General features: G+C 50.2%; 1 protein-coding gene across 8 annotated transcripts in view; it reads left to right on the top strand.

The window, feature by feature from the left end:
* The first annotated feature begins 7,479 nt into the window (after nt 1-7,479).
* Nucleotides 7,480-23,579, top strand: part of RPH3AL (rabphilin 3A like (without C2 domains)) — a 36,712-nt gene continuing 20,612 nt past the window's right edge. For 2 of the 8 annotated variants that reach the window (XM_041482826.1, XM_041482828.1), the window contains exons 1-6: nt 7,489-7,529; nt 15,301-15,350; nt 15,470-15,586; nt 16,727-16,870; nt 18,395-18,524; nt 22,111-22,197. In XM_041482826.1, the coding sequence (XP_041338760.1) occupies nt 15,510-15,586; nt 16,727-16,870; nt 18,395-18,524; nt 22,111-22,197 (438 nt within the window). In that variant the 5' untranslated portion in view covers nt 7,489-7,529; nt 15,301-15,350; nt 15,470-15,509. Of the gene's footprint in view, nt 7,530-7,574; nt 7,679-13,942; nt 13,990-15,300; nt 15,351-15,469; nt 15,587-16,726; nt 16,871-18,394; nt 18,525-22,110; nt 22,198-23,579 lie in introns of those variants that run through there. The other 6 variants (XM_041482821.1, XM_041482823.1, XM_041482822.1 and 3 more) reach the window with 6 other exon arrangements.

Raw genomic sequence — 23,579 nt, 5'->3', positions numbered from 1 at the left:
TCCTGCAGGGAAGTCTCTTTATTTCTCATTCAAAGCTTTTCAGTGTTTATTGTGGTAGTTACTTAGAAATAAATACATAATATTTCCTGCCAATCCCAGCTCCCCTCCTTTCTCTTCTATTCTTGTTTACATATTCTAGGAGGGTGTTTCCTATATAGAACTGTCTATATTAAAAACCAAACCAGCACCAAATGTTGTGGATTTGTCAGTTTAATAAGACATTGAAAAAGTTCTTCAAAGACAGCTGAAAATCCTCTCCTTAATGTGTTTGAGTTGTTCATCTGGTACAGCTTTATTTTTAAAGAGAGTTTCTGGTATGAATTTCAGCATATCCTACAAGTGAAGAACTAATCCCTTTCAAATATAACATGTATTTAACCAGGCAGGAATTTATTTTTAAAATGTAGATGCTCAAAGGCTGCATTAGTAAACATAGCATAAATATAAGACTAGAGTGTGTTATGCATTAAACTTTATAAAACCAAAAGAGATGATTATAAGCTATAATAAGTGTCGAGAGAAATGCTCTGGTGGTTTTCTGGATGCTTAATCTGTTCTTTTAACCTTTCCACGTTTTGCAGGCGTGCTGATTTTGTTAGTGACTCTGGCAGAGCAGGAATGGATGTAATTGAACATCAGTTAATTAATTCCTAATGGGATTTTTTGCTTACTTTTTATTGTTCATCTGGTTATGTGCTTGTGGAAGCTCTAGAGTTGCATGTAATGACATTATTGGGGTCTGGGGAGCCGTGGAGCTGCTCCAAAGCTGCTGCTTCCAGCAAAAGGCTCTGAGAGCTTTTGGGTATCCTGGAGTTTTGAAGTATTAAACAGGAGAAAAGCTACTTATAAACATCAATTCTGTATAAAAGGGTCGATTTAAAAAGCCGTTAAGAAAAAAACTGTAGAAGTCAGCACAGTGTCTTTCAGGGGAGTTCGGGGAGACTTTCAGATGTCACCGAACTTTCAAATGCTTCCTGCAGTGAGGCTGGGCTGTTCTCCTTAAGTATTGTCATGACACTCTGTATGAAAAACATTATTTTATTATCAAAATTTGAAGTAGGGGAGTACAAGGTTGTTCCATGTGATTTTTAATTCATATTGGCCCAATGAGCTTCTAATTAGCATCTACCATTCCAAGGAAACCCTGTTGTTCTGGATGTGCTCTTTCCCTTTCACATGTGCTTTTCCAGAATGTCACATCTGAGGGTCTGAGATAATGAATTTTTTTTTTAATTTTTGTTAAAATTTTGTTAATTTTTGTTACAAAATAAAACACTCAACCTAACAATTGGATCAAAAGCCAGGAGGTGAGGGCTGGATTCCCATCCTGACTTTGCAGCTCACTCAGTTTCAAAGAAGGTAAGTTCATGTTCCTGGAAATCATTTCAGGCTCTAAACAAAGTGTCTGGTCCTTCATCTGCTCACAAATCTGCAGTGTACAGCGTTAATACCTGGAAAGTTTAGCAGTGTTACTTGTAAATAAACCAACAGCAATAATTAGCACAAACCCAGTGTGGAAAGGAACACTTCTAATTGTTGATGCAGTCTGAGTTGCAGCCATATTTTAACAGGGTGATTTGTTTTTTTAAGATACAAATGTCCTTTCCTCCACACAGACAGTGAGGAACCCTTGCTAGGATACAGAAATTGTTGGGATTTTGGGTGATACCCCTGGTGCAGCTCGGAGGCTCCTTCAGCATTCAGTTCACAGCAATTCCTCAATCAGCATTCAGGCACAGCAATTTTTACTCTTCCAAATAATTACTGCAGGACTCTCCTTTACCTGCTGCTGCTGCCGTGGAGGGGTGGGGAATTCCTGGCAGCTGGGAAGTGCTCCTGGATGTACAATTCATACCTTTTCCTCCTGTTCACCCTGTAAACACACAGCCTCTCCCTCTCTGCCTCGGGATCCTCCAGAATCCCATCCCAGCGGAGGCTTTGGCTCAGCTGAGCACAGAGACCTTCCCCTGCCCCAGCAGAACCCAAAATGCTGCCAGCTGATGCTACAGCCTTGTTTGTTTTTGCATCTTCCTCATTCCCCTCTGCAGAGTTTTGGGCTGAGTCAGGGTTCCTCCCAGGAGCTGGGATTTGAAGCGCTGGAGGGGAGTGGGCCCTCTGCTTTCTGCTTTTGTGGTGCTGTTTTGCTGTTAAAATAATAAATTTCTGCTGTTAGCAAAAAGGTAAGTGTTGCCTGTGAGGCTTTCCTGATTATTTCATAAAACAAAAATAAAATGAGGAAACGCCTTACTGTGCCTTCCTAAAACCCCAAATCTACGGGAAAAATAGTAATGGCCCAAAAATCTTATTTTTAAGTAGGGAATAGGCATTTTTCCGATTGGCCAGCATAGGGATTGTCACACCTGTAAAATGTATTTATTGAAGCTGTTAATGCATTAATAGCACTTCTGCACTGGCATCAAGTTCACTGCATTTGCCTGACTCAGTTTTAGCAGGAAATTGATTCTGAGTTGTTGGGGATTTTTTTTTTAAGCTGTCATCCATTAATACAGTGAGCTGTGTGATTTTATTTTTTTAATAGTACAATTTCTGGAAACTTTCAGGCACTTTTGGTACTAAGATAGTGGAAATGAATGGAATTACTCCTTTACACAGATCTTTTTTTTTTTTGTAATTACCCTTCCTTTTCTGTAGTTTTACCAACCCCCACTGATAGATCAGTGCTGTAACCCGCTGCAAGGTTGAATATTTAAATATCCCCTAAATATTAACAGCATCCCAAATCCCGGGCAGTTTATGGAATTCTCTACTCCCTGGCAGGTGCCTTGTGCCTCCTACTGCTTATTCCGTGTAGTTACATGTGCTCCATCTCTGGGATAAATCTGTAGCTAGAGAGGAAAATCTGTGTATGAACAGGGGGCAGGGCAAGGTTTTAAAGCACCATGGGTGATTTCCTGGGAAAAGCAGATTTTTCTCACCTGCCCTCGTGCTGGCGGTGCTGGCACTGGTGGCACTCCTGCTTGGTGGCTTCTTCCTCCCTGGTGGCTTCGTGCCAGCTGCTGGAGGGGGTCCCGGCTCCCTCTGCTGCCCAGCAGCGCTGGAATGGCCTGGCAGGGAGCAGAAAATCCAGCAGCCCCAGCTCCTCCTCCTGTCTGTGACCCCTCTGCACCTTCCTCCCCTCCGAGCCTTCCTCCCCATCTCCCCTCAGTCCTCCTCCTCCTCTTTCTCACCTTCTCCCTTCCCCTCTCCTCCGTGCAGCCTTCTCCCCTCCATGCCAGCGCCTTCCCTCCCGCTCTCCAGGGCAGGGTGGCACAGGGACAAGCCTGAACTCGCCTCTTTGTCGCTGGGAGCAGCTCCCGTGCCCTTGTCCCCTGCGTGAGCAGGTGCTGGGCTGTGCCTGTCCCTTGTCCCCTTGTCCCTTATCCTTGTCCCAGCCCCGAGGTGCTGCAGGATTGGCAGGGGAAGCACCGAACCCCAAATCATCCCATCCCTTTGTGTGAGCAGCTGCTGGGCTGTGCCTGTCCCTTGTCCCCTTGTCCTTTGTCCCTGTCCCAGCCCCGAGGTGCTGCAGGATTGGCAGGGGAAGCACCAAACCCCAAAACATCCCCTTCACACAGCTCAGCCGTGTAAATCAAGGTGCTGAGGGAAACTCATCTTTCCCTTCCTTCCTCTCCCTGTTTCCCTTCCTCTTGCCCAGTTTGCCTTTTCCTTTCCCTCCCTCTCCACCTTCACTCCCACCAGAGTAGTGGAAGCACATTTTCTGGGGCAGCAGCAACTCTCTGAGGTTTTTGGGGCTGGTGCAGCCCTGCCCTTGCTGCTGGGGGTTGGTGGGAAGAGCAGTGAGACCCTCAGAGCAGGGAGATCAGCACATCTCCTCCAGAGGTGAAAATCCTTCCTCACAACTCCAGGAACAGCTGCTGAAGCCATGCTCCTCTTAGACATCCTCTCCCTGGGAGGAACATGTGGTTTAATCCTTTTTGGGTGCTTTTTCCTCCTCCTCCCTTCCTCTTTTCTCCTGCTCTGTCGAAATGTGGCGCTGCTGGTGGCACTGGGACAGGTGGTGGCATCAGGCTCCTGCTCCCACCGATGCTCTCCTGCCCAGGGATGGTGATTGCTGATGCTGGACAGCAGCCAGAGGGTCCCCAAAGCCTGCCTGTGGATAAAAGGGACAGTGACACAGGACAGAAGAGAAGGAAACAGCAGCAGCAGTGATGGGGTGTAAATAATTCATCCAGACTGGGGAGGCAGCGCGGTATTTTTGGAAGGGGATTGCTTGTTGCTAATGACAAGTGGCGGTGGTTGTTAATTTTATTACGATAAAACCTGACTCGCCAGCCAAAATTAGAGCCCAGGGGGAGCTGCTGGCCTGAGCTGCCTGTAAAGAAAATCATCTTCTGACAGCTTTTCCCTGGAATGCCAGCAGAGGTAGGAGCAGTGTTCTCCTGGTGGACCTGCCCCACCTGCTGCTGCAGGGGCTGGGAGCTGGGGTGCCCCTGGCAGCAGATCAGCTTATCCTGAAAGGGCATCATCCCCAGGCAAACCCTGGTGCACTTTTTGACTTTGAATACAACTACACAGAGAAATTTCTCTAAATTTCTCAGTTTATTCCCAAATGTGCATCATTTTCCTGTGCCACAGAGGCACAGAAGTTTTGCATGGATCTACACATGGGCTACGAAGGAAGCCTTGTGAAATGATCTTGTGGGTGCTGCAGGCTCAGTGTGAACAAGGAAAGGAGAATTACACCTGAGCCTTGCCCATGCAAGCAAAATGTGGATCAGAATTGGGAATTTTTCTTTAAAACAGGTTTAAAAATAAGCAGATTTTGCTGTGAAGCATCAGTATTCTTCCAGCGTTTGCTTTGTCTTGTACACCCTTGAGCAGGTGTGCTCTGTAAACAAGACCTTTTTGGTTCAGATTAGGGACAGAATCATTGACATTTTATTAAGGGGAGGTAATTAGAGGGACGAACACAAATTGAATCAGAGGATTGCAATCAGAGCAACAGCTTGGAGAAAAGCCCTGGACTTCTTGCTGTGAATTGTGAGGCTGCTGAACCGAGCTGGGGCAGTCAGGCAGATGGGGAAGCAGTGCCAGACAGCTCCTTGCTCCTGTTTTCCTGGGAAATGGCTGTTCAAAATAAGGATCCAGCCAGTCTGACCTCCTGGTGTTCACCAGCCCAGTGTCCAACTGGGAATCCTGGAGCATTCCAGGATTCTTCCAGCTCGGACCATTCTGCTGTACAATAAAGCTGCTTTTAAGCACCTGTGGCTCCTCTGCAGGGCACCACACCCACGAGTTTAACCTCTCCAAAAAGCTGCTCCTTCTTTGCCATTCCTTGAGGAACATCCCAGCCTGAGGTGCCACAGGAGGGGAGAAGGGATCAGCTGAGGGCATGCACGGTGCCTCTGCCAGCAGCACTGGTGAGCCTGCAGGAGGAGGCTGTTATCCCTCATTGTCCTTGTCACGGGGATATTTCAAATCTCTGGCAGCTGTGATCTGGTGAATAATTCAGCAAAACCCATCATCGATAAAAGAGAGACTTTGAAGGGTTCTTTGGGTGGAACTGGAAGTGCCTGGCTTCTGAGAAACGAGTCTATTAAAAATTGACTCGGTGCTATCGAAGATAAAACCTGTATTTAGCCTTTAAATTTTTTTTAATGTAACGTCACATTTATTCTCTGTGGCACCCGGCTGCCAAGGCCCAACCTTGCAGATTCTGGAGCATCTGTGGGGATCCTGACAAGCAAATTCAACAGCAGGATGGATGCAGGCTCTGAGATGTGTGTCATTTCCCTGCCAGCACAGCTGGTTAAATAAGGTAATTTATCTTCTTCCTGAAGTTGGCTGAACCGTGTGTTTAATTTATTTATATTATTGACTGTGTGGAAGAACTACCCTGGTGCGAAATGTCATCATCAAGTGTTTTCTTCCACAGAGCTACAGGCTCTGTGTTCATGCAAAATGCTCCCTCTGATGTATTTTTCAACAGTTGCCTGAACCAGAAAGAAAAATATCTGCTTAGACTTGAGCTTGATTCAGGTGCAAGGTGGCTGAGGGTCCCTGAGCTGACCCTGAGGGCTGCTGGATGTGTGCAGGTGAGAGCATTTGCAGAGGCTCCAGATCTCTCAAGAGCCAGCTCTGAAAGGGCAGTAAAAACACAATTTATTTTCTCCTCCTTTCTCTTTCCCCTCTGCCATTTCCCCCCATCCCTTCCTGTCACATGGCAAATTCACTCACAGCATCAACTGGACATTTAGACAGTAAGGAGCCCAAATTCCTGTGTTCTGGTGCAAAGGAATAATTGTGTTCCTGTGATTTGCTGCTGACTCACCACAGCATCCCAGGGATCCTGGAGCATTCCTCCACAAAGCCAAATTTTGCTGCTATTACCAGCAATGTCTGTAATTGGGATTGCTCAGGAGGTTTGGGTCCTTCAGTTTTAAAAGGTCTGAGCCCTCTGTGGTTGTCCCAGGCCTGGCAGGTGTCCTTGTTCTGCTCTTGGTGTGAACATTTTTTTTAATCCCTGCAAAGTTCCTTTTTTGTTGGGGTTGGGTTTTTGTTTGTTTCTTGTGTGGATTTTGGGTTGGTTTGGTTTTTGTTTTGGTTTTTTTTTTTTTTCTTTTTCTGGCTGTTGGGGGGTTTATTTTGTTTGTGTGGGTTTGTGGTTTGTTTGGTTGGGTAGTTTTGTTTGTTTTGTTTCTGTTTTGGGTGGGTATTTTTTGTTGTTATTGTTTGGGGAAACTTTGTGTTTGGTCTTTTTCGGGGTTTGTTTTGGTACCACCTTTCCTTGTTTATGGTTGGGTGTATTTTTCCCGTGGGTTCTTCCTCTGTTTTGGGATGCACATCTGGCACTGCCCACAGCTCAGAAAAGGTTCTGGGGCACATCTGGCTGTGCCCACATCCCCCTGAGCCTCACCTGGATCCCATCTGGCTGTGCCCACAGCCCTGTTCTGCTCCTGCTGAACATCTGGCAGTGCCTGGAGCCTCACACGGGCCCTGGGGCACATCTGGCTGTGCCCATATCCCTCCAGCCACTCCCAGGTCACATCTGGCTGTGCCTACATCCCTCCAGCCTCTCCCAGGTCACATCTGGCTGTGCCCACATCCCTCCAGCCACTCCCAGGTCACATCTGGTTGTGCCCACATTCCTCCAGCCTCCCCCTATCCACATCTGGCTGTGCCCACATCCCTCCAGCCTCTCCCTATCCACATCTGGCTGTGCCCACATCCCTCCAGGCCCTCCTTATACACATCTGGTGGTGCCCACATCCCTCCAGCCTCTCCCTATCCACATCTGGCTGTGCCCACATCCCTCCAGCCGCTCTCTCTCCACATCTGGCTGTGCCCACATCCTTCCAGCCTCTCTCTCTCCACATCTGGCTGTGCCCACATCCCTCCAGCCGCTCCCAGCGCACATCTGGCGGAGCCGCTCCGGACACCAGCAGGGGACGCGCGGCCCCGCGGGGGCGGAGGGCGGGCGGGGGCGGGCGCAGGTGCGGCTCCGTTTCCGCCTCGTCCCGCCGGGGCAGCGGCTCCGCGCAGCGAGCGCCGCTGGGGCCGGAGCGCAGGTGGGTGCGGGGGGCGGCTCGGCTCGGCTCGGCTCGGCTCGGCTCGGCTCGGCTCAGCCTAACTCGGCTCGGTTTGGGCCGCTCCGGGCGGAGTTTGAGCTGAGATTCAGCGGCTGCCGGGCACCGGGAGGGGAAGCGGCGTGCCCGGGGTTTGTGGGTTCTGGGAACGGGGAGAAGCTTGGGGGGTGCGGGGTTTTTGGGTTCTGGGAACGGAGAGAAGTTTGGGGGGTTCGGAGTTTGTGGGTTCTGGGAACGGGGAGAAGTTTGAGGGGTTCGGGGTTTGTGGGTTCTGGGAACGGGGAGAAGTTTGGGGGGTTCTGGGTTTGTGGGCTCAGGGAATGGGAGCAGCTTGGAGGGGTTTGGAGTTTGTTGGTTCTGGGAATGGAGAGCGGCTTGGAGGGTTTGGGGTTTGTGGGTTCTGGGACTGGGGAGCAGTTTGGAGGGTTCGGGGTTTGTGGGCTCAGGGAATGGGGAGAAGTTTGGGGGGTTCGGGGTTTGTGGGTTCTGGGAATGGGGAGCAGCTTGGAGGGTTTGGGGTTTGTGGGTTCTGGGAATGGGAGCGGCTTGGAGGGACCAGGGACACCCAGAGGAGGGGGAGAGTTCCCTGAAAGGCTCCGGGAGCAGCTGGGAGGTGGCCGGGATGTGTCCTGGGAGCTCCGCCGCCCCTTCCCAGCCCTTCTGGGAATTCAGGTGGGATTCGGGCTCCTGAAGGGAATTAACTGTAAGTGGCAAAGATGTGGAGGGAAACGAGCCAGAGGTGGGAGGTGAGAGGGATGTGTGGAAAAGTTACCAGGCACGTCCTGCTTTTGGGAGTTTGGGAGGTGGGAGAAGCCACGTGTGCCCGTGGGAGGCTGGATTGTCCTGGGATTTAGGTGATGGGTGAGGGAACAGCGATGTGCTGTGCCCACCCTCGGCGTTTTTGGGGTGCTGCAGGTTGGCTCAGGTGCTCTCCAGCACCTGGTCAAAGTCCACGGCTTTCTTTGTGCTCATAGCAACGATGTCCAGGGTGATAAAAGCCTCGTTTGTGGTGTTGTTCAGAGGGTGCCTAAAACCAGTATTACACCCTAAGGATGCCGAGAAAAGCTATTGCATCCCCCAGATGTGCCAGCAGGCCTGTGGCTCTTTGGACAGGGAATTTTTTGGCAAGGCCTGGCTGCTCAGCAGGGCTTCTCCACGGCCACGAGCTGTTCTTTTCCTGCTTCACTGGAGTTCCCGTGAAACAGCCTGGCACGAGGCTCCTCTTCTGCACGGGATTCCTTGACAAAGCTGGCCTGTGCTCAGCACTTCCCTCTGCCCAATTCTTTCTAAGAAACCTGATGCTTCTCTGGAGGCTGGGAGGTGCCACGCTGCCAGCCTCCAGCCTCAGGCCTCCCCAGCTTTTTAGCATATCGGAATAGTGAAATGAGTTTCTCTAATTGGCCATTTAGATGCTAATTTGCTTCTCCCAGGCCTACGCCAGATCAACCTGCCCCGAACTTCGAGTCGGAAAGAGCCTGCTGTCTTCATGAATTATTCACTTTGCATAAGGCACCTGCCTGGCTGGGGATCAGGAGGAAATGGGTCCAAAGTCTGATAAATACAGATACACCTTGGCAGGTGGAACAGTGCTGGCTTTCCTCCCCAGCATCAAGGGGTGCTTGGGCACCTGGAGGCTGCTTTGCTTTGGCAAAACCTGTTTGGTTTTTTTGGGTTTTTCTTTTTTTTTTTATTTTTCTTTTTTTTAGCTCACCATATCTCAGGTAGCCACGCTAACGAGTGCCTCTCGTTAATAAAGAATTGTTGGTGCTGGATGTCGGCTTTCCTGTCGAGCTGATTTTATCTTCCCACTCACAGGACTGGCATGGACCTCCAGGGCATTGTATTTTAAAAACTCTTTATAAGCTGCATCTTAAAAGCAGTTTGGCTTCTTGCTGCTGCTGCTGGGATTGGGAAGCAGCTCTGGTGGAGAGGAAACTTCTTGGTTTTCCCCTCCAAACCTCATGCTCACCCACTTCTTTACCAGCTTGGCCTTTCACCATAAGGACACCTCCCAGCTGGTGTTTGATTTGGGCTGGGCCAGCCTCAATGAGGATCTGAAGGAGGTTGTCCCCGTTTTGCTGGCGCTGATGCTGCTTAGATTGAGCTTTCAGGGGAAAGTCTGACTGATTGGGTCCTTAAGCTGTTGTCCCCAAGCTTGGCAAAGCTTTGTGGTGTTTGTTTTGGCCTGGGCTGCAAGTCAGCTCTGATCCCACTGGATTCTCTGTCAGCTGATTCCATTGGATTCTCTGTGTCAGCTCTGATCCCACTGGATCCCTGTGTCAGCTCTGATCCCATTGGATCCCTGTGTCAGCTCTGATCCCACTGGATCCCTGTGTCAGCTCTGATCCCATTAGATCCCTGTGTCAGCTCTGATCCCACTGGATCCCTGTGTCAGCTCTGATTCCGTTGGATCCCCGTGTTAGCTCTGATCCCGTTGGATCCCTGTGTCAGCTCTGATCCCTGGGTTCCCTGTGCCTCCTGTCTCTCCATCTGCTGCTGAGGGTTGGTAAGGAATGCCAAGACCTGAGAGAGGTGCTGGGGATCTCCTGGCTCTGCTTAGCCCTTATAAAGTAATTTTCCAGCATTTTTTGGTGCCCACAGCAGGCTCCTGCTGAAGGGGCTGTGGCACTGCTGGATGTGGGTGTGAATGAGCAGCTCCAGGTGGTTCAGGTGTGAGGAAAAAAAACTCCAAGCCCTGACTCAGCCTTGCTCTGGCTCCAGACCATCAAAGCCAAAACTCTGCATTTCCTACAGCCCCGAGGGCTCTCCTGCCACTTCAAACCAGCTCTGAAATACAGCTGGGGGGTTTTAAACCACAGGGGAAGAGCAGTGGCTGCAGCAAATAACCTTCCTGCTGCTGGGCTGGGTTCACCTTATCAATCCCTGCCCCTCATTTGCCCCGTGCCATGGCAACACCAGCAAACACTCCTCAGTTGCCAAGGTTTCCCGGGGCTAATGGGGTCTGGCTGCAGAGCAGGAGGTGATTACACTGTGGAAAATGAGGATTGTATGGTTGGCTTTTTTGCAAATATTAAAATGAATATTATATGTGTTGTGTTAGAAAGTTATGCTGTATTAATTCTTTTAAGTGGTGTGTTAAATATAGTTTTAGGCTGTAAGATAATGTTGAAATAGAAACTGTGTGATGAAAGATACTTTTCTAACTAGCTCAAGGAACGGATAAGATAATCAAGAAATTATTCATACAGAGATAACAACAACAGGACACTAAAATCCCAAAGAGAAAAATTACTACCTCCTTATTGAGAAGAACCAAACTCCTACCTCCTTACAGACTCCACAGAGCCAAGTCATAATTTACAAGATGAAGTGGGGGGGAGTTGACAATAAACAAAAAACTCCCTAGTTTAAAAAGAATGTTTGCATAATGTATAAAATGTATGAATATATATTTTCATATTCATACAGGAATATGAAAATATAGTTTGTATATTATATTAACTTCTAAATTATATATTATATATATTATATATTAAATTCTAAATCCTAAAATTATATATTATATATATATTATATACTAACTTCTAAATCCTAAAAAGGATTTAGAAGTTAATCCTTTGTTAGCAGACATGCTTTTTTGAAGAAAACATCCAAACGTTCATAGTTCTTTACCTTTTTATTGTCCTAACTCTGATTGTCCAAATTCTTATTGCTCTAATTTTTTATTACTATTTTTATACTATTAAACTTTTAAAATTTTAGCCCAAGTAATTAGCATTTTTCACAACACTGATTTCTTGGAGGGAAAAAGGGCCAGCAGGTACCTGGGAATCCTGGGGGAGGTGATGCCCTGGGAGCAGGTGAGGTAATTACACAGCTTGGGAATTGGGAGCTTGGCTCCAGCCAACTGCTTCATTTTGATTTTTGTAAAATGAAGTATTTAAAAAAAAAAAAAGTCATCATCTAATTAATTTGCTATGAAAACAAATTAATCTAGACACGAGCTGCTCAGCTGAAATAGGCAGGCAAATGAAAGCTGACTGGAGGCCTCCTCGTGGGGCTGTGTAGGATTTTTTGTCTTTGCAGGGCTCTGAGGAATTGATGCTTTTTGGGCACAGCTGCAGGAGGGCTGGGCAGGCTGTGCTGTCGCTGCACGAGGAGCTTTTTGTGCCACAAGCACCTCAGGGTCGGCCAAACCCTTCAGTTTCAGCTTTGGTGTGCTCAGGGTGAAGTCAAAATGTCTGAGGTGGAGGAGTGGGGAAGGGGCTCGGTGTGGTGAGACCATGCTGGAAAGGCAAGCTGGTAAATCTGGGGCAGGAAAATGTTGAGGGTGTTAAACAGAGCTGCAGGCTGGGTCAGGCAGTGCATGATCCAGGAATGTCTGGGGGCTGGGAGGGTGTTCTGTGCTGTTATATTCTCCCTTAATAAATATATAAATTAAAAAATCCCCTATATAAATATTGCTGTGCTGTTATATTCTCCCTTAGGCCTCTTGCAGCAGGTGAGGTGGCAGGTACAACCTGCTGTGTCTGTGCTGTTGTTGAGGTAAAATTCAAATAAATGATGCTCACGTTGATGTTCTGCTGAGAAAACCCCGATTCTTTCCCAGCAATTCTTTGAAGAGCATCATGTCCGAGGGCTGTGCCTGCCACTGCTCCCTTCACTCAGGCCCACTGGAAGGCTTCTCCCTCCCAGACTGAAGTTGTGTTCTGAATTCTGGTTGCCAGAGTACAAATCTTTTCGTGGAGACAGCAGAGAAGGAGCCGCATCCGAGCTGCAGCAGGGTCTGCATCCTCCAGGATGCCCCTGGCCCTGCAGGGCACTGCTGTGCCAAGGCTGCTGTGCCAAGGGCAGCCAGCTGCACTCACATTTAATGAGGTTTTGTCTCACATGACTTCCTCCATCACAGGAAAGGAATGAGCAGGTGGAGTGGTTTTACAGCAGGTCGCAGAATATCGATAAGAGCTCCCCTTTTAGTTGTGAATTCAGGTAAAAAGCGGAAGCCTGGAGCGGGAGGTTTTTCTGTGCCATGAAGTGCTCGTGCTTTGCTGTCACCTGTGTGCAGGGCACCTGAGGTGGGCCAGGAGCTGTGGGTTTCTCTTGCTCTCTCACCAGGAGAGACTGGCTGCTTCTACCCTTCGTTAGTTTGTTGAGAGGAGAGGAGAGGGAGGGGATGGCTTGGTGCTAACTGGAGTAGTTTTGAGGGAAAATGCAACACTGCAGGAGGGGGATGTTTCGCCACAGCCCACGGAAACAACTCCCCAGGCTGGTGTGGTTTTGCTATCTGGGTGTTTCTGATTTCCCTGCACTTCTTGTCCTGTACTGAGATAAGAGAGAAGATGCTCCGTGCCTTCCACTCCTCTGGCATCATTCCCACACCCACGAGAAACAGTCCTTTCCCTCCAGCCCTGCCTTTCCCCAGCAGACCATGCCCTGCAGTCCCATTCCTCTTTCCTTCCTCGAGGTGTGTCCCCACCAGGCTTTTTCCAGAGGCAAAAGTGGAAAACCAGCAGATCTCACCAGAGGAGACGGCACATCCTGTAAATATTTCAGGGAATAATCTCTCTGAAGACTCTTTTGGGATCTGGTGGCTCTTTAGGCTGCGTTTTGTTTGAATTCTCTCTTTGCAGACGCTGCTCAGGGCAGGGGGAGGACAGGGAGCTTGTGCTGAGTAACAAGAGGCAAAGGACCATGACATTGCTTGTTTTCGTGCAGTCACGCTGAGCAAAGCTCACTGTGCTGTGAGGCTGGAGAATGCCTTTGAGCCTCTCCTGAGAAAAACGCTCAGCTCATGTGCTCTGTTCTGACTCGCCTGCAGCTCTGGTGGAGCAGATAAAGCTCTGCTGAGGAGGGGCTGATGCTTCCAGCACTGCTTTCCACCCTGAGAGCTGCTGGCAAAGCAAACTCCTCTGCCCTGGCTGTGCTGTGGGGCTCATCTCCAGCTCTAGCTTTTATTCCAAAGACCCCCCCAAGCCAGCACAGGCTGCTTGCCTGGAGCCCTGCATGGACACAGAGTGTGGGCTGTGCTGTTCTTCAGGTGTTCAGAGTGGGAGGGAGGAATTCATGGTGCAGCTGAGGAGTAATTTAATATATGCATTTGTGTGGGGGGCTACATATGCATATAATCCTGTAACCACACATCACAGGCTTGGGAAATCTCTGGAAAATCCCAGGTCAGCCATTCTGTGTGCAATTGTAGCTTTTCTCTGCTTCTAACTCAGGCCTGAGGGTGGGAGCCTCTGTGTTCTTGTGCTGTTCATGCCTGATTGCTCCCCTGGGTGTGAGCACTGTGGGATGGGAGTGGGGAGGGTGTTCTCCTGTTCTCTCCTCGCAGGAGATTGTCAGGAAGATTAAAAGAGCAGGAGGTGTTCTGGCGCTGAATGGAAATGCAAACCCAGTGTGTGGCACTGAGCAGAGCAGGGAGAGCAGTCAGTGCCGGGGTTCAAGGTTTTCTTCTCTTTCAAAAGCCATCACTGAAGTGGTAAAGGTTTAAAAAAATCCTGTGTGACATTCCTGTCTGTCCTTCCTGCCTCAGCCCTGCTTCCTGCAGCTTTCCCATTTCCCCCACGCCTCACTTTGCAGAAGTCAGACTCTGCTGAGCCTTCCCCTCTTCTACACACATTTCCCCTTGCACTGAAAGAAATCTGTGTGGAATTTCCCCTCTCCCCTCCTGCCTGTTGTAAGCGCTGCATTTTCAGGCTCTTCCCAGAAACTGGGATGGCCAGAGAGGAGGGAACCGGTTGATTTTGGCTCGGGGGGGTTTGGCAGGAGGGAGCTGTCAGTCCTCTGCCCCAGGCTGGTGTTTCTGTGCTGGGGGATGATTTTGATGTGCAGGGAGGGTTTGATGTGCACAAGCTCTGTGTGAGGGGGCCAAGGCCACCAGGCTGGCACAGCAGCACAGAGCTCAGCGTGGCAGCAGCAGACAGCAGGGGTGGCTGCAGCCCTGCTGGGGAGTGAGGCTGGGAAAAAAAGAGTTTGCTTGGGAACTCCAGCACGGCTGGCAGGTGATACACCTGGGTATCAACCAGGAGCTGGTTCCTGCTTGCCAACCAGCATTAAACACGTTATCTCTGCCCAGCAGGAAGGGTTTCAAAGCTGGCAAGTGTCTGTGCTGGGGACAAGCATTAATACCTGGGAATTTGTGCGTTAGGGCTGGTGAGACACTCGCTCTGCTGGAGGGCAAATCCAGCTGGTTAAAAGCTCAGTGCATCAAGCCTAGTTCAGCATCCATTGAAATCTTTTGGCTGTGCCTGTCCCTTGGTGCTTTCCATTCATCTGAGCTGCTGATGGGGCTCAGAACTGCTCAGAGTCTCTTTGGGGGATGTTTCTCCCATGAGCGTCTGGAAGTTGGTTCTTGCTGCCTTTCCTGATCAGTTCAGTGGAATTTTCACTGAACACTGCTGTGACCATGCCAGGGACAGGAGCCACAGCAGGAGACCTGCTACAGGAGGTGCTGTCTTGAGCATCAGAGAATGCAAACAAGCTGCTATTGTAGGCTGGAGTTATAAATATCAGGCTATTATGGAGGCAGTTTTAATGAAGGAAATGACTTGCCACTATTCATGCTGATTGTTGCGTGGGTTTTTGTTTGTTACCCCATTAAGAGGTTAAAAAAAAGGCAACTGTAGCTCCTTTGTGTCCTTTGGAGTGGCTTTCTCTGTCAGAACTGCAGCGCTGGGGCTCTGGAGGTGGGGAGGCAGGGATTATTTTTACAGACAACGCTTTTCTCTAGTTTGAAATGAAAAATCAGGGCTGACAAAGAGTGTCTGACTTTTTTTTTTTTTCTCCCCAGAGTCTACCATAAAATCTAAACTTCCAGCCTTGCCTTCAAGGTATCTGAAGGTATTTATTAGCTTATATTTTGTGAGGGTGATGGTATGTTTTTGTCACTGTCCGTGGGTGAGTCTGGCTGCTCCCACTGTGTGTGGTGCTGGCAGATCACCTCTGTTTGCTTCTTCCAGGTGTGATTCCTGCCACCCCACCCCTCCCCAGGCTGGGGCCATGGCTGAGATGATTTTTGGCAGCGGGACGGGCCCCTGGGTTTGCCCCAACGACCGACAGCTGGCCCTGAGAGCCAAGTGAGTCCTCCCCACCCTCCTCCTCCTCCTCCCCTTCCACCCTCAGCTCTGCCTTGACAGCTTTCCTGGTGTCTCTGGGCTCTTGCACTCACCCTGCACCCCTGGGAGTCCATCCCACAGCCCTCCCCTGGGTGAAAGGAAGGGTTGGAGGCAGCCTCGGATTTCTGCAGCACCCTAAAGATAATTGATAAATATAATTGATGGCATTCCCCAGCTGCCAGCACCCTTTTGTTTTAGGAACTTGTCATTAGTTCTCGTTTTCCCCGAAGTTAAAATTACTGCACAACCTAAGGACTAAAAGGATGGGGATGAGTCAAGCTCTAGGAGTGCATTTTTCTTGGATGTTTTCATTCCCTGGCAGCTGGGACTGTGCCACCTCTGCTCTTGCCTGAACTCCTGGGCTCAGCTGCTGCTGCAGTGTTAGAAAATAGGGGAACACCCCATGATTTGAGGGGGCTGCCTGGCTGGGCACCCCAGTGCCACCTCCCCAGCAAGGCAGTGGTGCCCAGGAGTGCATCCTCCTTGCAGCCATAAGTTTATCCAGTGACCTCCAAACCCCTCCTGAATGGTAATTAATTAATTGAGCTGTGAAAGCTCCTGCCTGCTGCCAAGTGAGCCAAGGAGAAGCATCAGCTGCTGCATGTGAGGCACGGGGGGTTTGCAGCAGTCCTCGTGTGAACCTGGGCCAGACCAAGGGAGGATGGTGCCAAATTTGTGTTTCCAGGCGTGCCCAGAGATTTGTGTGTTTGAACTGAGGGATGTGGGATCCTGCAGGGAGGAGGCTGCAGGTGATCCCTGCGTTTGGGAGTTTGCTCCGGCACCAGCAGCCACCTGTGTGAGGGAATGCCCAGGAGAGGCAGCCCCAGGGGTGCTGCTGCTTTAGGGACAGACAGGAACGGGGGCTTGCAGTGGTGAAACACAAACAGCAGCAGAAAGGGAGGGCAGAGGGCAGGGAGAGGCAGCACAGCAACTCATTGCTGATGGGAGGGTGGTGTGGAAATGTGCTCAGTGAGAGGAACCTCCTGCTTTGGGCTTTAGGCGTGGAACAGCATTCCCTGGTGGGAGCTGCCGTGACTCTGCAGGGCAGGGGCTTTGTGCTCCCCTCCCCAGCTGAGTCCTGCCCTCCACCCCCTCCCACAGGCTCCAGACGGGCTGGTCAGTGCACACATTCCAGACTGAGAAGCAGAGGAAGATGCAGGCTCTGAGCCCCAAGGAGCTTGAGGTCATCCTGGGAGTGATCCGCAAGGCAGAGCAGCTGGACGTGGTGGAGCAGCAGCGCGTCGGGTACGGCCACGCTCCTGTCCCTTCCCTGCCCAGAAAAGGTCACAAAGGCAGGACTGGCTCTCCCAGCTGCCTGGGCTCAGCCTCCATCACTCAGAGCATCCCTTAGGTCAGTGGTTTTCCCCTCCCAAGCTGCTTGTTTGGAGGGGATGACCATTGGGGAGGATGTCGTGTTTTCCTTCTTGCTGGAGTCTTTTTGTGCTTTCTTTGAGCCTTGGGGGCTGCTGAGGCTGCAGCCGTGACAGTCCTTGGAAAATGCAGGTGGTGCTGAGGCAGGGGCTCTGGGAGAGGCTGGGCTGTGCCCAGGGTGTGGGTGGCTCAGGATCACTGCTGGCAGTGCAGTCAGGTTTTCCCTTGTCCACACCAGGCCCCTGGGATTTTGCCTGGAGCAGAGAATGAGTTGATGTTCTAGTTGGCTGAGCCCTCTGGATGGGGTTTGCTAGCTTGAATTATTTAATTTACAGGCATCCTTTTGCTGCTGCAGGTTCCCATTTGCTCCCAGGCCTGCTGGAGGTCTGGCCTGAGCTCTGTGTGATCATCCCACGCTGCCTGCCTTAGAGCAGGGCAGCCCTGCAGCATTTCCCAGCAGGGTTTGTGTTCGTGAGACAGCAAAGCCCAGCGACTCCCAGCCCGTGTCCAGCAGGCCCAGATTCCTGCTTCTCTGCTTCCCTGTGCAGAGCTCGTTAGCGAGGGCTAACGAGGAGTGGCAGTGATGTTTTTGTGATGAGTGGGGGACCCCAGCAGCAGCCAGTGACCCTGAGGACCTGCCTGCTGCTGTGTGCTTGCTGCTGGAGCTGCAGCAAGTGCTCCCCGTGCAGCTCCTGCGGCGAGGCGTTCTCTGAAATGCCTTTTGTCAGCTCCCAGGAGTTCTTTTGTGCCAGAGTCCGAGTCGAGGATCATAAATCCACTAATGATGGCTCTCTCTGGCTGTGCAGCCTGACCTGCCCACCACGGGCAGCCCTTGCCTTGCTCTCCAAGGGGGCCCTGGTGGATGGGGCATTAGCACTAATGAGAGTGGGATTCATGGGTGGCAGGGTCACTCCCTCCTGCTGCTGGTGCTGAAAAATGGCCTGGCTGCTGCTGTCCCCCTCTGCAGATGGCCTGAAGGTTGCCAAGCAGTGATCTCATGGCAGAGCAACCTCGCTCTGCGTGCTCTCCACACCCTGCATCCTAATTGCCTGTCCTGCCTTCCTGCCCTCTCCCAGCCCTGCTGTTGCAGACGTTGTGCATGCATATGTGCTTCCTGTCTTCCAAATGGGCTGTGGAAGGGAGCAGGGAGCAGTTAGTGCCATTCCTGTGCCACAGCCAGGCTCATTTTGGTCTTTGGCCTTCAGCCTGGCCTTCCTGCTCCTAATGGGACGTGGGCAAGTCAGTGCCTGCCCTGCTGCTTTCAGGGGGATGGGAAATGGAGAGAGCTTGGCAGGTTTAGCTCCTTTTCCCTTTCCCAGTGCTTTCTGACTTGGCCTGCTCTGAGCACTTCAAGTTTTTCCTGCAGTGCTGTGACCCTGCTCTGCCTCGTGCCCACAGGCGCCTGGTGGAGAGGCTGGAGAACATGAGGAAGAACGCCATGGGGAACGGCCTCTCGCAGTGCCTGCTCTGTGGGGAGATGCTGGGGCTGCTGGGCAGCTCCTCTGTCTTCTGCCAGGACTGCAAAAAGGTGGGTTTGCTCACACGAGCCTGCTCCTGGCAGCAGGATTCTCTAGGAAAACACCACCAGGCCCTTGGAGGCTGGAGAGCTCTGCAGGGTCGTTTTGTTCTCACTGGTGCTGTCAGACCATCGAGTTTTCTGTGGCAGCCTGGTGATAGTAAGAGAATCCTCAGGATCCTGGTGATAATAAGAGAATCCTCAGGATCCTGGTGATAATAAGAGATTCCTCAGGATCTTGGTGATAGTAAGAGATCCCTCAGGATCCTGGTGATAGTAAGAGATCCCTCAGGATCCTGGTGATAGTAAGAGAGTCCTCAGGATCCTGGTGATAGTAAGAGATTCCTCAAGATCCTGGTGATAGTAAGAGATTCCTCAGGATCCTGGTGATAGTAAGAGATTCCTCAGGATCCTGGTGATAGTAAGAGATTCCTCAGGATCCTGGTGATAGTAAGAGATCCCTCAGGATCCTGGTGATAGTAAGAGATTCCTCAGGATAATAAGAGACTCCTCAGGATCCCAAAGTGCCTGAGCTGCCCTCCGTGCTGGGATGGGCTGTGCCAGCCCCCTCTGCATCTCCCAGCTGGAGTTTTGGGGTTTGCAACGTGGGACAAGGGGCAGGAGTGTGCAGCCATCAGAGACAGCTCACCACAGAGTCTGTGAGCTTTGCAAGGTCTGCCCTGAGACCTTCCAGGAGGACTCAAGTCCATCCTCAAGCTCCAAAGCAGTGCAAGTTTTCCAGCCCTGAGCCTCAGGGAGTGCCTGTGTTGCGTGTGTTGCTGCTCTCCAGCACCCCAGGGATGGTTCCTGCTGCTCTTGGCTCCACAGCTGAGGGGTTAATCTGTATTGCTGTGGAGATTATTATCTCCGAGGCAACCACCTCCTCCTGCCTCTGCTGGGAGGCTGCTTTTCCTGCTCTTGAAGCCCATCTTCCCCGGGGACTCCCCTCTGGGAGTTCCTTCATGCCAGCGTGTCACCTGTGGCGAGGTGAGGAAACCTGCTGGGTGCTGGAGAGTTTCTGCTGGGTAGAACCTGCTGCTTTGCCATGGACTGGTGGCTGGACATGGGGGACAGCCTTCTGTGGCACTGCTGGATTTGTGGGACACAGCCCTCGTGCAGAGGAGGTTCCTCCACGGGGAGCTGCAGAAATCGCTGGGATCGTGCAGAAAATTCCTTCTAAGGCAGTGCCTGGGGAAGGAAACACAAATCTTGGAGCCCCTGGCTCCTAAACCATGGGGGAAGCAGCTTTTAGGGAAGGGGTGTGGAAGGGAGCAGCAGTGGGGAGTGAAAGGCTGGGTTTGGTGGGAGCAGCGTGGTCTCTGTGCACTGTGGACAACAAAGGGTCAGGGGACAGGCAGGGGATTCTTGGCTGTTTCCTGTATTTCAGGCATGTGGAATAACAGGATGTGCTCTATTCCTGCCTTCTTCCCGTGGCAGTTCTGCCCTCACCTTGTCAGGAGCCAGCTAAGCCACGTTGCCATGGGGCTTTTTAGCCAATTTCCTGTGAACCCTGAGCACTGTTGAGGAGGCAGGGGCTGCTTCAGACACTTCCCAGCCCTGTCCCTTTAGGAGTGACCCTCAGCTGGTGGGACAGTGTGAGCCTGCCCTGAGGAGGGCTGTGACCAGAAAACCCCAGAGAAAAGCTGGATTTTTTTTTTAATTTTTATTTATTTGATTTTATTCCCTTTTGTCTGGAGTCTGCTGGGCAGTTCAGCAGCATTCATATCCAGGTAGATTTAAGTGAGATCCTACTTTTCCAGGGTGCATTTTGCAGCTGCTTTCAGACTAGCTGCACTTTTCAGCTCTGTGCCAGCCCAAGGCAATTCTGCCTGGGTGCCCTGGGCTTCTCCCCTTCTTCTTTTTAATGTTGTGGAGTAAACTCAGGGAACAGCCAACCCTTCAGCAGCGCACAGAGTGAACTGCTTGTTCCCTCTTGTCCAGGGATATCCATCACTCATGGAGTGCTGCGTGCAATAAGCAATTTGTCAGGGAATTATGAATTTTTTTTAAAGTTCATATTTTTCTGGCAGGCGCTGCTCTGGTACCGTGTCATTGCAGCACATTTAATTCAATGCCAGGAATTGTAATGATGCACCTGAAACACAGCAAAGAATTTACCTTCAGCAAGGTAAATGGCTCCTGCTGAACAGAGGTTCTGCACTTCTGATGGATCTTCTAAGTGCCACTTCCTGCTTTGGAAAGAATACTTTTAATATTGCTTTTTATTATCTGGGAAGTAAAGGCATTGTGGCAAGACCAAGGGGTGTGCAAAGCCAGATGTGTTAACAACAGCAGGAGTGAGACAAAGCCCAAGGTGCTTTACCATGCAGAGGGGATTGATATGTGTGTGTAAAAGGTGAAGGATGAGTGGGAGAGGAAAGTGCTTTGTCTGGTGTTTAATGAGAAATGGGGCTGCATTTAATGCCCTTGATTTTTATGTCTTCTTCCGAGGGGTTCTGGGTGATGCTCAATTTCCCAGCTACTCTGCAGAGAAGGAGAGGAGGAAAACACCGTTTTAATGTTGGGATTTTTCAGAATTCGTGGCTGGGAGTAAAATCGGTTGGGAATTTCCACTAGAGGGAGCGTTTGAATGTGCTATCCGTGTGGGAATTGGGATTTTTGAGGGGATTCCAGGCTGAGCTGCTCCCTCGGGGTTTGGGTTGTGGGAGGGAGAGTTTGGGGTCTTTTGGGTGGTCTGTGGCTGAATCTGCCAGTGCCCCTTGGCTTGGGAAGCACCATGGGGAGGGTTGGTGCACCAGGCTCAACAGGTTGTTCATTATTTCTCTGGGAGGATGAGGATGAGGGCAGGAATAGTGGGATGGGGAAGATGAGACCTTCATCCCTGGGCACAGGAGCAGCCTGGTGTGGGGGATGTGTGAATCCAATCCTCAGGTATATCTCAGCAAGCTTTTGCTCTCCTCTTGTTGAGTGGCTTTTCCTCTGTGAGGATCAAAGGATTCATCCCATTTCTCATTCCAGCTGCACTGCCAGGGCTGATAGGCATCAGCTTCATTATGTAATGTTGGGAGATTTGGGCTGTAAATGGCTTGGGATGCCAGCAGAGACAGCAGAAAGGGCTGTGCAGAGCCATCAGAGTTCAGGAAATGTGTGTAACCATGGCCATGCCCACCTGCTAAACAGCCCCAGATCAAGAACAGTGTGCTGGGATGGGGGGGAAAATGTGAGATTCAACACGTGTGTGTGAGAGGAGGGAGGAGAACATTCCCAATCCTGCACTCCTGCCTGCTTACAGAGACTGGGGATTAGGATTCAGGGCAGTAAAAAAGCAGCTCTGCAAATACACCTGTGGGTGGTGGGGTTTGATTTGCCCTGCCCAGTTCTCTCCTCTCCCTGGAGTCAAGGGCTGTGCTGTGGATTTGTGCTTTGTCTCCTGTCCTTACAGCCCCGCAGCATCTTCCTGCAGTCAGGGGTTCTCCAGGAAAAACAGGGAATTTGTGCCGTGGGTTAGGTTTTTAAGGAGAGCAGAGCAGAGCTGTTGCTTCCCAACCTTCTCTCCCTCAAAGGCTGTGGGGAGCTGCTAACACCACCTCTCTCTTTTTGTTTTCTTTCTTCCTTTTTTTCTCTCTCCTTGTTTCAGAAAGTTTGCACCAAGTGTGGGATAGAAGCTGTCGGAGCCCAGAAACGTCCCCTGTGGTTGTGCAAGATCTGCAGTGAGCAGAGAGAGGTAAAACACAGCTGTGGGGAGCTGGGGCTCAGCAGCATCCCCCTGCCCACCCCAAATCTGTGCACAGCATGTGTGGGCTCTTCCCTGGGCCTTGGAAGGCAGAAAATGGGATTTGGGAGGCTTGGCTGGAGGCCAGGCAGGCTCAAACACACGCAGTGGTGACAACTTTGTTTTATGAGGGAGTGAAGGGGAAAAACCACACTTGGAGCCTGACTTTGTGGGATTTTTCTAGCTCTGGCCATAAAGAGATTGTTCCCTTACACCCTCCTCACTCTGTGACAAATAAACTTGGCTAACTGTTTTTTTTTTTAATACAGCTTGAGAGATGTAGAGCATAATTTGTCCCACTAAAAATAACCAGAATTGCAGCCTTTAAATCTGTTTTCCTCCCTGCCTTCAAAATCCCATAACTTGCCAGTGTGTGAGACTTCTAATGCAGGTCTCTAAATTTTTATATCCTTCATCCTTGACTTTACACTGCAAAAAAAAAAAAAAAAAGTAATGGGCTGCCTCAATTCTTGTCTGCCAGCCAGCATCCACCAACATCAGGGCTCGCTGCTCTGTGCTGAAGTGAAGTCTGTGAATTTGTTCTGTGATTACAGATGGATTTTCACTTGTTCCCATCAATTTATTTTGGGCTTTGGCTTGTGGTCCTTGAGCATCAATCCAGTCCAGCTATTTCAGACCAAACTGCACCCAGCTGTGTAACCTGGGTGCTCTGCTAAATCAATTTTTGAAGTGTAGTGAGAGTGTTTGTGCAGGTGTTGGAGGTGCTGAATTTTTTTTTTTTTAATTAGTTGTGGAAACTTTGCATTGCTTAGGTTTTACATTGGAGGGATTTTTTTTGTGTGTGTGGGAGCACCCCCAAAGTCCATGTTCAGGTAAAATGAGGGATACGTGGATGCTGACAATTGAAATTATCAGCAGCAGTGTGGGTAGGGCAGGAAGAGAGCATTCCAGCTCCCTGGATTTTGATAACAATTTGATACACTGAATCATCTAGATGTTTTGAATTCCAGATAGAGATCCCAAAATAGAGAGCGAGGCAGGTGCAGGTATTCTTTGCACTCTGCAGGGAAATGCAGGGACTAAAATTTGCTTTATTTCCTTTATTCTGTTGGGTTTTTTTCAATCTCTCTGTACCACTGTGGGTTTTTTTCCTATTTCTTAAAAAATAAGTAACCTGGTCAGTGGGCAGAGAATATCAATGTGTCCAGCGTGTGTTATGTGTGGGTATGATAACCTCCAGCTCTCACTCTGTGAGCCCTGAGATACAGCCAAAGTGCATGCCTGAGGAAAATGGATGGACCTTTCCTTCTTAGACTAAATCACAGCCTCGACTTGCCTCTCAACCCTTAGCTTCTGCTTTATTTTCCAATTCC

This window comes from Pyrgilauda ruficollis, unplaced genomic scaffold (genome assembly GCF_017590135.1).
Source record: "Pyrgilauda ruficollis isolate IOZ18807 unplaced genomic scaffold, ASM1759013v1 scaffold59, whole genome shotgun sequence".
In the NCBI taxonomy this organism is placed as follows: Eukaryota; Metazoa; Chordata; class Aves; order Passeriformes; family Passeridae; genus Pyrgilauda; species Pyrgilauda ruficollis.
Note: the sequence above shows the minus strand (reverse complement) of the source record. Positions and strands in the feature narration are given on the sequence as shown.